The following is a 12,358-nucleotide window of genomic DNA, read 5'->3' on the forward strand; positions in this document are numbered from 1 at the left end:
ACTGGGGAAGGCTTAGACCTTCTTGCCTATCACGCCCTTCCTACGACTAGAAACAGCAACCTAAAATCTGGGGAACCTGGTGCATGCAAAGCCTACAAACTTTTCAGACAGGATTCTTGCATGTTAAGTGCAGTATTATTTTCCAGCATGGTATTTATTAATCTTGGTTGGCAACCATGCATGAAAAAATAAAATACAACAAAAATAAAAACAATGGAAAAACGAGTCAATGGATAAATGCAGATTTAACACTGAAAGTAAAGCTCAACACACAGACATTTTCTACCTCATATTCACTTCTTTCAAAGTGTTGGTAAGTGTTTCAGTCACTGGTGGATGACATTCTTTCAACAATTGATTGGTCACAGAACCAAATTTCTGTAAGCTATTTTCTTGCTTTTCCAATTCATCTTGTAGGCTCTAAAACAGATAGAATGATAATTAAAAAAAACCTAAAAAACACACATGAGGTATTACAATTGCATGACATAGAAACATTTCAAAATAGTATGCATCAATTACATTATAAAGGTTATGAATGCAAAAATTTATTTCATGCATGTTTCATCTAAATAGAAGGTTGTTAAATATAAGACTGATGTTGGATCCATTTGATTCAATAACAAGATGTAGCAAAAACTAAATTTTAACCTAATATTTTCTCAAAATGTAAAAATCTTGTAAAAGAAATTATTCTAAACAAGTACTCTTGCACAGAAGGAATAAGTGCATGGAAGTGCTTTAGACATTAAAACTTAACTGATGAAAGAAAATCAATTAAATAACATTTTCTTGTTTAGAATAAGAAAAGGTTACAGCACAAAAAAATCTTTCTTCTGAAAATAAGATTCTTGCTCTTTCATTTATCAGTCTGAAGTATTGCTGGCAGGGAAAATGCTCCTGTTTGGTTTTTCTTAGCTTTAAATATTTTTATGCATATTGTTACAGTTTGAACAGCCCAGCAAATCTCAACCTGATTAAATAGCATAATAGAAATCTTAATAAGTAAAAAAAAGTAATTTTTTGTACCTATTGTTTTACTGACTCCTCCTCTCTGACACATAAAAAAAATGAAAACATAGAAGACTGGCTGTAAAGTGCATTAATGGATGCTCTCTAAATCTTGGTTTGAAAAGTACTGTTCATGCTTAGGGCATCTGGCCTTATATCTATCTGGACTTCAAATCACACAAAATATTTAAATGATAATGTAAACTTAAATTTGCTGGCAAATGCTAATAACAAAAGTTCTTGTTACTTTAAGCATCTGGAAATGTTTGCATTATTATTTTTGACTCTGAAGACAACAACTTTCTTTGAAACAAAAGGTTATTCTGTGTAACAACAATATTTATAATAATTTTAAAATTAATTATTTCAATTAATTATTTCAATGAATATTAGTTTAAATTTTATAATAGCAGTCTCATATTTTATGCTTGTCTTCCAATGGAAAACCACTTGAACATGTATCTCAGCTTTTGGAACATTATTTTCTTTAATCTTTTATCTCATGCAAGCACAGTGTTGAGGTGGGGGGGAGGTTTAAAATATGATAAATATGATCTCAACATGTGCCAGTAGCTCAGAAGCCTGACGAAGCAAAGTGAGAAACTTTAGTTTTAATGGTCACCAGCACGATTTAAAAACTTTTAACCATTTGAGAGTACAGCTCAAAATTTAAAGAACAGCATCAAAAATCTAAAACCAAAAAAAAAAAACTATCACCATTTTATTTTTCTGCAAAATGAAAAATGGAATAGCTATTTGATAATGTTACGGGATTGTAATGTGCCACTATGTCTGCACTTCCATTTTTTATGAACCAAAATGTATGGTTATCTGCATCCGTGCAACGAGAACAAAATTAACACTTAAATCCATCCTTAATATGTCAAGAGCCATGGTTTTCTTTTCACCTGAAGGTTATCAACTTGGACTTTCACAGCTTCCAAAGAACCAGTAAGAAGATAAAAACGGGACAAAGAGTATCTGGCTTCTGTCAGGTAACTATTCAGTTCTTCATAAGCCACCTTGTAAATGCTCCACTGATCAAGAACAGATTGCAACAATATCTTCAGTTGGCTAACCTAGGAGGAAGGAGGAAGAAAAAAAAAAAAAAAGTAAATGAAAAGCATTCAAGATCTTTGCGTTTTCTTTAAATTATTTCCTTCCTTTTGATCTCAGATGCCACTTGATCTACAAGCCTAATCTTAGACTTGTTGGAGAAAGAAGATTTTGCACAACAATCAGCTGGGCTTACACTGGGTACAGCATAAAGTTCTGCTTGATTTTTTAAAGTTAGGATGGCAGAGTCTGAGAAAGTATCAAGTCCGTTCTACTTTGGTCCAAAGCCGGATTAAGAGAAATTGCTTAAGACTATGAGACACAAATGCCCACGGCAGATAAATCAGCCTGTGAAAGTCATCAGAGGAGCTATCACTAACACACTGCATTCCTCCTGAGAAGGCAGACTGATGTTATCAAGCTTTGGATGATGACAATGCCGATCCCTTCCTTATTCTACGAGACCTGTGTGCTTGTAAAGGTAGTTCCTTACAGATCATTTGGTATCTTTTCACTAAATATCAGGAAGCACATAAAAAAGTTCAATTACAAGAACTAAAAACATCCTTCAAATAGGAAATATTATACCCATTTTATGTGGAGTGTACACACAAACTTGGGGATGGGTGGAAACAGGGACAAATTCATAATCTCTTCCCCTACAATAAATAAGAAATCCACCAGTTGCAAGCTGCTAATTCTCCCTCTCCTCCATGCCCTGTTCCTGGAGCTATAATTTGCCCCTTGATGATTCTTTTACCATGTGATCCAAATTGGCCCAGGAATGGTTAATTTCTTGCAATGTACTCATAACAGCAGAAGAGACTTCTTCCTTCTTGTTCTGAATCAAAGACAGACCACTCTGTTCTACATTTTCAACTTCTTTTTCTTTTGTTCTTATTGATTCTTCTAATTCCTGAAAAATAAAAAGAAGATTCCTAAGTATTTTTGTTTGTTTAGTTGGATAGATAATGCCTTGAGACAGAAAAGATGCCCATAAGCTCCGTAGTTTTAAAAAATGGAAAGTCACGCTTGCATACGTTGGCTTTTTATTCTCAAGAGAATCATAACTCATCAGCAATTTTATTTAATATTTTATGTTCCCTTTAAAGCGTAGTTGTTTGTCTTTATTTTAAATAGAAGCATGTCCTCTACATTGAATTTCTGTTTAATTTTCTGCTCTCACGTAAGAACCCAAAACTCATTAAAAATAGGACAGCAGTTTGAATACATGGGAAAATTGTTGTGTGTCTTAGTTTGTCCGAGAACACTGAGATGGCTTTTTAATTAGTCCAAAGCTGCCTCAAGCCTCTGGAAAAAAGATGAATTTTGCCACCCAAGGAAAAGGACAAAATTACTTCCTACTGAAAGATGCGAATTTGCCTTGCCTCCTCACATGAAGTGGGTCCTTGCCAGGTCCTAGCAAAGCCCCTTGCCCAAGGACAGCGAGCCTTCCCCTAGATGACAAGTTCATTGGAGTCCAGCCAATGACAACAAGCAACAGACTGCAGGAATTTTCCTTATTGCCTCCTCAAGGTTGCATGCCGTTGGGAAGCATTAATGAGCTCGATAGCATTTTGCTCTGCTCAGCGTTCCCACGCACTAACCCAAGAAAATGGGAAGAAAATGAACAGTTGTCACGGAAAAAGTGAAGAAAACAAGGCCAAGTAAATAAGCACTGAGGCCATTGACAACTTCTTAGTGGTTTGTTTTGCTCCCTCAGGCAAGTGCTGACTGTTGTTGATTTACGATGACCCTAGGTTGGTCATGGAAATGCTGATTCAAAGTTTCCGGGTTTTATCAATAGGTGAAGTGCAGAAGCTTGGGCATGTAACATTCAGCTGTGTAGCTTCAGGTAGCGCAAAAACAGTCTGAGCAGAGGGGGAAAGTATGGCTTGTAGGCTTCAGGCCAGCTCAAATTTGTGTTTACCTGTCAGGAGATAAAGTAGTCAGTGTGATATGGAAAGCAGACTGTGAGGCAGGAGCAACCTTGGGATGCCTCTACATTAAGTAGTACATCTTGTGATCTCAGGAAATATTTTAATTTTCTGCAAGCCTTTCCTTACTCAGAGAGATGGATCATCAGGAAAAGAAAACAACACAGCAAAACTCTGGGCAAACTGAAACCCCGTGTCTTACTCTCCCTAAGAATCAAAAAGCCCACCATCAACAAGTGAATCTTGCCTTAACAGACTTTACATTTTACATAGTGGGGAGGCTATTTGGAACCAAATTCTGACCTGTCTTGCAAACACTTGCTATTAACAGAATTTATCCCTGCACACATACAACACTCTTTTGTCTATATACATATATGTGAGAGCATTTTTGCTGTAGTGTTTATTCTTAGCCTTTTCTTCAGTATTATTTCACTTTTCTTCAAACTTCTAGCCATAACCTTGTTTCAGACTACAGCCTTGGAGTAATACATCTTTTTTTTTTTTTTTTCACCAGCTGGCATCAATGCAAACACTACTAAGCTGTACGTAGTAAATTTGACTTTCCAAAAAGTGGTTTTCAATACTAAAAAAGGCATTTAAGTTTGTAGAAGATTGCTCCAAAATTCAGAGAGTAACACAGGCAAACATTTCAAACACCGAGAAGAGCAAATATTACTGGTTCTTTGTGAAAAGGGGTTTCTTATTCATCATTTTAAACTCACAACTGAATTAAAGACACATTACTGTTTCTGATGTGTGATGGGAAAAAATGCTTGCCTTCACTTATTAACATGACACTAGGCAGCAATTAACATTGGTTAATAAATAAACTGCAGCTTTTGTACTAGTTGAACCTGATACCTGGGAGTGCCTGATACAGTTATTTCTTAAACAATTTGTTTCTCCGCTGATCAAAGTCTTGGCATTTTTAAGTGACTCCCCCAAGTGTATTTGCTAACCTCCCTGACCAAAAGGAACCATAAAGGCGATAAATCAGATTCAGCTTTGAACTCCAGCCAAACACAGCCTGCCAATTATGTCAGGCTATGCTAAATTACCCTTGCTTCAGTCATATGGGCTTATTGTCCTGAAACATTCAAGCTACTTGAACTGAAGCTAAGCAATGCAACCAGTTTGAATACTTAGGTCAAGAACTTAGGAAAAAACCTGACTTCTAACATATCTGGCCTAAACAACTATTTGCTTTTACAGAAACAAAGATAGGTGTAATACACTGGTGAATATAGATTAAATTCTCATACATTTCATTTGAATAGATTTCCAGCTGTTCTCGTTGTGAAGACTTAAAAGCTACATCATGTTTGTCCCATTCATTAAATGCATGCAGGAAAGACAGCCACGCCAAGATAAGCATGCTTCCTTACTCCTTTTTAAGGAGGAACACCAAGATTTTCGGCATGCAGTTGTCCTGACAGAGTTTAATTACACATTTGATTTGGTGTGAAATTTATTATTTGGTGTCTGGTAGAACAAAATACTTTTGAGCAAAACTTACCTGATGCCTGATACTATGTAGAGGCCTTGCTTAGAAATTCAGAAAAATCTATTTTGTTTATACACCTATAAGCTTGAACTATAGCCTGACAGCTCCAGAAGCATGCATCTAACTACTTAAATATGTGCTATTCTGAGAAAAATGTTCAAACTGTGATACCCTATTCAGCGCTGTGTAGTCCTTGTACAAATTTCTTATGAAAAACTGAGGTGGTTCTGAACTTTTATGCATTATGTATAGCTCAGCTTTGCCTCATCCTGTCTTTGCCCCTCATAATCATGATTCTCCTTCAGTCTTCTGAAAGCAAAAGGGAATCCAGCACTATTTCCTTCTCTGGATAGTTGAATATTTGAAAATATTTGATTCCTAACGGATTTTGTATAAAAGAATAAATCCTCCTTGGATTCTAGCAAATCTAGGATTTTTCTTTGAATAGTCAGGTTATATTGAATGACTATATGAATAGTCATTGTTATATTAACAGGTGGTAAAAGAAAAAAAAAAAGGCGGGGGGATGCGGAGGAAAGGTACTGATAAGACAGAAAAAACAAGTTTCCAAATAGTCAAGCGTGGTGTTCATGACATCAAGTTCCATAAGACTGGCTAAACAGGAATGGGAACATATTCTTTTGACAGCCTTTCTAGTCCAGTATGCCTGGCATGCTGGGAAACGTCCATGCTTTAATACACAATGCAAAAAGAATAATTACTCTGGTTGCTTTTAAAGATCTTTGGAACATTACTGTTCCTTCCTCCTTTCTTATTGCTTTCACTCTAGGAATGAAATCTCTCCCTCGCTCTTTACTGAAGTAAAGAGGAGTTCTGTCACTGACTTCACTGACACGAAGATTTCACATGGCTTTATGAAGTGTTGTTTCTAACTGTCGGAAAGAGAATATTGTTATTTATAAGGACACATTACCTGACAGTCTTTCAAAGCATTCTGTACTGAAGCCTGGTCTCCAATTTTCTGTTGCTGTTTCAGCTTCTTCTCTTGGGTTTCAAACCAAGTTTTTAGGCATTGCACATTATTTTCATATTCTGTCCATGATTCCTGCAGACTTTCCAATAGCTGGATCTGCAAAGAAATATGAGTATATAGTTTCTCGTACAATTACCTTTATTGTTGGGTCAATTAAATAAATCAGTGAAGACCAATGCTGACCAGTGCCTTCTTGGAATCCAATGCTTTCAGAATTTAAAAACAGTATATGCATTCAAATTGAGATATATCTGCTATTTGTAAAAGCCTTCATAATAAAAAACTTACTTTATCCAGAAGTAATTATATAGAGACAACATCTTAAAATACTATGACATGCTGAAAGAAGCTAATACTTTAGTGGAACATGTTTATCAAGTGGATTTTTTTTCAGAGATCAAGGACCTCAGGACTTCCCAAATAAAACTAAGCACACAAACATACATTTCATATTGCTCACTTATAACTGTGTAAAGTAGATGAAGATTTACATTACCTCCTTTGTCAACTAACTGCTTTAAAGTCACTTAGATTTTTCTGATTGTTCTAGGTGTTATTGAATGGCAAATGAGATAGCACTTCTATTCTTAAAAAAGAAAATTAACAAAAAATAACAAAGCAGGATTTGAAAACAGCAGCACCGCCATAAAAAGCATTCATATTACTTGAGACAAATTCCACTGTAGGGAATGAGCCATCTAAATTAGCTGTAATCTTAACTAGAGCTGCTTGAGGTCAATATCAGTCTTGGCCACAGTGATGATGAGACAGCTACGAGTGAAAGGAGTGAAATAAGGAAAGCAAGTAGCAGACTAAAGATCCTTAGAATAGCAGACTTTGGTTTGCTCGGGCATGATCCCATGGGAAGCTGTACTGAAGCACGAAGGAGTCCAGGAAGCTAGTTGATCTTCAAGAACAACTTCCTCAAGTCACAAAAATGACAAATCCACAGAAAGCGTATTACAAAGAATGGGCCTAGAAGCATGGCCTGGCCATGCAGGGCTGGTGTTAGGAAAGCAAAAGCTTGGCTGGAACTAACTAGTGAGGGACAGAATTCCCTTCTTGTTACTCTTCACAAGTACATCATCAACTAATGGGAAACCACAGAATAGTCTGAGCTACACAGACTGTGTACCTGATCTTACTGACAAGGTCTCCTCTCTCACGCCTCGCAGGTCTTCATGCCAAGTAACAAATTTTGTCATACAGAGGTACTAGCTGTGGTAGAGGAGGAAACAATTAGGGGCTACTTAAGTAAGCTGGACATATAAAAGTCCACAGAACCTGACAGGATGTATCCTAGAGTGTCAACGTCATTTCAAGATTGCTGTCTATCACCTTTTAAAGGTCATGATGATTGGAGGAAGTTGCTGGTGATTGGAAAAAGGCTGTAACGGCAAATCCTACCAGAAGGCATTTCCACATGCATAAAGAACAAGGAGGAGGAACAAGCATGGTCTTACCAAATGCAAATTGTGCCTGACCTAACTGATTCCCTCTGCTATGATGATATGACTGACCCTGTGGACAAGCAGAGAGTAGTAGATGTTGTTTACAGTGGCTTTAGGAAGACTTTTGATATGGTATCCAATAGTACCCTTGTCGTTAAATTGAGGAGGCTGTAGTTAAATTGGTCCGGATTGGGCTAGATGGGAGGTCTATGAATGAATGAACAGACTAGAGTCACCAGGCTTAAAGGTTAGTGGTGAACACTTTGATGTCTGTCCAGCAGTGATTTACAAGATGGATCTTCAGAGTCAGTCCTGGGGTTGATATCGTTTAATACCTTCATCAAGAACTGAACAACACGATGGATTGTGCTTTCAGCAGATTAACAGATGGCATTGATTTGGAAGAAATAGCTGATGTGCTGGAGAGTAGGGCTGCCATTCAGAGAAACCTCAACAGGATGGAGGAATAGGCTCATCAACCCTCAAGAAATTCAGTAAAGTGAATGTAAAGTCCTGCACCTGGGACAAAATAACCTCATGCAACAATACAGGCTAACGGCAGGCTGGATAGAAAAGGACCTAGGGGCTATGGTAGGCAAGAACTTGAACATAATAAATCAGCAGTGTGAGTTCATGCTGATGAAGGCCAACTGCATCCTGAGTTAGATTATTGAGGGTGCACCCAGCAGGTCAAGGGACCTTTCCTTCTCCTTGACATGTGTGACCTATTTTGGGCCCTCCAGTGCAAGGGAGAGATTGACAAACTGGTGAATGGCCACTAAGGTCATTAGGGAGCTGAAGCACATGACATACAAGGAGAGGCTGACTTCATTTAGCCTGGGGAAAAGGCAAAGGAAGCATCTCATTGATCTGTTCACTCCTTATGGGAGTTATAAAGAAGGTAGATGCAGACTATTCTTGGAGATGTGCAGTAAAAGGAGGAGAGATATCAGTCACAAGTTGCAAAAAGGAAAATCACAATTGGGAGCAAGGCAAAAACTTGTCCCTCACAGGAGTGTTTAAGCACGGGAATGGACTGCCCAGAGAGAGTGTGGAATCTGTGCTCGGAGATTTCCAAAACTCCAAGCTAAGCAAGTCCCTGGAAATCTGATCTAACTGTAAAGTTAACGCTGAGAAGGAGGTAGGACTAGATCACCTGTAGAGGATTCCAACCTTTATTATCTTAATAGTTCTATGTATTTTGAAAGTTCGCTACAGAGCATCCGGGTTTTTTCATTACCTTTTCCGTTATCAGGCCTTGCAGGATTTGCCAACGTCTGTTCATTGCTCCAAGCTGTTCTGCAAAATCAGTTTTGTCGCTACGTTTACTTTCAACATCCTGGCTGCTAATTTGTAGCACTGATTGGTTCACGAAGTCAACTGTCAACTGTTTGCAATTTAAATCTATCTTGAAACCCTAGTAGAAAAGAAGGGAATAAACCCCCCAAAACATAAGTACCATAATTTCTTACTTTCCTGCAAAAAAGAGCAAAAATGTTCACAAATCGCAGCTTTACCACTACTTAGCTAAAAGGTTTTTAGCAATTGAACAGCAATTAAAAACATTGTTATTTTTTCCTAAATATTGAGAAATAAACCAGCAAAATACTGCCTTTTGAATAAAGAAAGTGCTTTCCCCCCTACTCCTGAACACCTCCCCTCCCCTCCAAAAATATAAATCGATAAAATTGTAGATACTGGTCTCAAGGATCAGATCTAAGAGAAACTGTATTTTTTTTTTTTTTTACTTTGTTTAGTCTCAAAATTTTTAATACAAAAACAGATAAGATGGAAAATATTCTTACATTACAGTGTAATAGCCAAGAAGTGATTTTTCAGGAGACTAGTGAAACAAATCTGCCATTGAGAATAAAGTCACTGTGTGCAATCTATTACAAGAGCATTACTGATCTAGTTAAAGAAGTGAAATTCTGCTATGTCTATACTCCTCCATAGTTATCTCAAGATATGGTATCTTTCATTTTTGCTTCAGATATTGATCAAAATTATCTTGATCTGTAAATCACTGGCCACTTTCCGTTCAAGAACAGGCTACACTTTGAGGAGAAGGTAATATTATGCAGAGAAATCATAAAAAAGTATATGTAATTTGCAAATTGTTTTGTGGTTTTGGGTGCAAGTCAGATCTAATAAGGTTTATTCATGTACATATTGCTTTGGATTTATCTGGAAATTAAGGTAAGTATATTAAAAATTAGATTCCTGACATAACTAAACAGTAGAAGAAAAGTAACTTTGGCCTGTTTTCAACAGTACCAAATATTACCCAATTCTAACTTGTGTACAATTCTAACCACTCTACAATATAAGTTTTGATTTGTTTGTTTTTTTTTCTTTAAATCACTTATATTTTACATATGTATACCTATTTAATGGTGATAATTCAAAAGGGAAATCAAGAACATTTCCACTCAGTACCTTGTACTTCTTGACGTAATCCTGAATGACTTTCTGTCCTACTACATTTTTTATGTTCTCTTCATCCTGCTGAATGACATTTTCCATCAGGGAAATCCAGCTCATAACTTCAGTGATAGCATGGCGAGAAGGAATTTTGTCCATCTGGAGCTGTAGAGATAACAGACTTAAAATGCACGCTGTGAAGAATATGGATAAGAATTCCTTGCTTTGTCTTACCATAGAATATTTCCTTTACCTGCTCTTATTATCATGTTATTCTACATCCCTAGCATACCCCTGAAGTTTATTAAAAAAAAAAAGTTTAAAAAAAAAGAAAAAAGAAAGGTTTTAATAGGAGATCTATTGTATAACTGCATGCATCCTAATAAGAAAATATATTAAAGGCTTCTTATATCTATTTTTCATTGTACAAAGAAACTGGACAAACAAGGATTCCATTTCTAACTTCCAAAAGGTTCTGCATTCTCATTCCATAATCCTGTATCGGGCTCATGTAGAAGATCAACTTTAAGCTATGCTTTTCCTGTCCTTGTAAATGGATAATGAATTGACCCATGGAAAATAATTTTACATAACTCTTCTTGTGGTGGTGATTTCTAAAAGGGCTGATTTTGAATACTACCTGTTTTTTTCTTAAGACTCACTTTCAACACATGATGCTGTAGTGCTTGCTTACATTTAGTTACTCAGAAATGTATTCTCTGACATTTTTAAGTAGACATACATATTTACAAGACAGTTCAGAGAACTACTGAATGACATACTTTTGTTTAATATAATAGACTCGGGTAACATTTGTTACCCTTCCTCTCTTGCCCTAAATCACGATGACATTACTGTCTCTGAAAGCATTCCAAATTATAAACCGAAGAAATCACTTGCACTGATAACCTCCTGGCAACTAAATATTAAGCCAGCTTTTAGACCAGTATAATACTTTAACTTCAGTATTACAGCATTGAAAAAAATAAAACTACACAACCAAACCCCTCCTGCTCCTACATACACTAGCAGGAACCTTGCACAATGTCTTTAGATTTATTTTGTCTTGCATAGACTTGGACCCCGTCTATTCAATTTGAACAAAACCACTATCCAAGTCTGACAGGACACAGTGATGTGAACTCCTTTTATTCAAAAGTATACCACCCCGTTGAAAAAAACCCTCATCTGTTCTTTGGTTAAAATTTAACAAATGTAACTGTGAAAGTCTGACATTAAGACCAATTGGTGTAAGACAGAATGGGTAGACAGGATTTGGACATGAGTGTAAGCTCTCCCACACTGAAACAGCAGTAATGTTGTTCCCATTTTGCCCCAAATGGATAAATTGAGGAAGGCAGCAAGTATCTCTCAAAGGCAGTGCCAACTGTATGGCCTGAGTTTTCTGGAATATCAAAGGCCATAACTGGCCTTCTTTACCTGGTGCAATTTCTCTTGTACTGCTGGGATTTGTGTGAGCAGCTCTGTCCACTGGCTGTCAATGTGGGACAATCCCGCACGCAATGCTGCTGTATCCACCTTCTTCAGCCTGAGGAGCTGGTTCCCAGTATTCAGGACAGAAGACTTCTGTGATGATTTAGCATCCACCTCTTTTGAAAACTCCTGTAAGCAGAATCATTTTTGTGGAAATAATCAACTACTTGTTCACTGTACTTAAAGCTTTACCACAGAAGGCTAAGAATATCCTCCCTTCCCTCTAAAAAGACGTACTTTCTATTAGTTTTTTCCAGCTATACTTCAGACCAAGTGAGAACAAAAATTGTTTTCAGTCATAAAACCATTTTCTGTTTTCAGAATCACGAAGCTTTACAATCATTGCATATAGCAAAGGAGTGCTGAATGTGCAAACACACCAGATTTTTGAAGGACAGCTCACCTACAGAAGCAGATTTTTTTTTTTTCCATACTCACTACTTCAATGATGAGAAAGAGTATAACCATACGACTGCTCAACTGT

General features: G+C 36.8%; 1 protein-coding gene across 14 annotated transcripts in view; it reads right to left on the bottom strand.

The window, feature by feature from the left end:
- The window catches only part of SYNE1 (spectrin repeat containing nuclear envelope protein 1), a 311,588-nt gene that overhangs the window by 55,067 nt on the left and 244,163 nt on the right, over positions 1–12,358 (bottom strand). For all 14 annotated transcript variants that reach the window (XM_074580424.1, XM_074580426.1, XM_074580430.1 and 11 more), the window contains 7 exons: positions 11,821–12,003; positions 10,396–10,545; positions 9,197–9,373; positions 6,446–6,601; positions 2,828–2,983; positions 1,920–2,090; positions 287–420 (listed from right to left, as the gene is read on the bottom strand). In XM_074580424.1, the coding sequence (XP_074436525.1) occupies positions 287–420; positions 1,920–2,090; positions 2,828–2,983; positions 6,446–6,601; positions 9,197–9,373; positions 10,396–10,545; positions 11,821–12,003 (1,127 nt within the window). The remainder of the gene's footprint in view (positions 1–286; positions 421–1,919; positions 2,091–2,827; positions 2,984–6,445; positions 6,602–9,196; positions 9,374–10,395; positions 10,546–11,820; positions 12,004–12,358) is intronic.

Source organism: Larus michahellis, chromosome 3, assembly GCF_964199755.1.
Source record: "Larus michahellis chromosome 3, bLarMic1.1, whole genome shotgun sequence".
NCBI lineage: Eukaryota > Metazoa > Chordata > Aves > Charadriiformes > Laridae > Larus > Larus michahellis.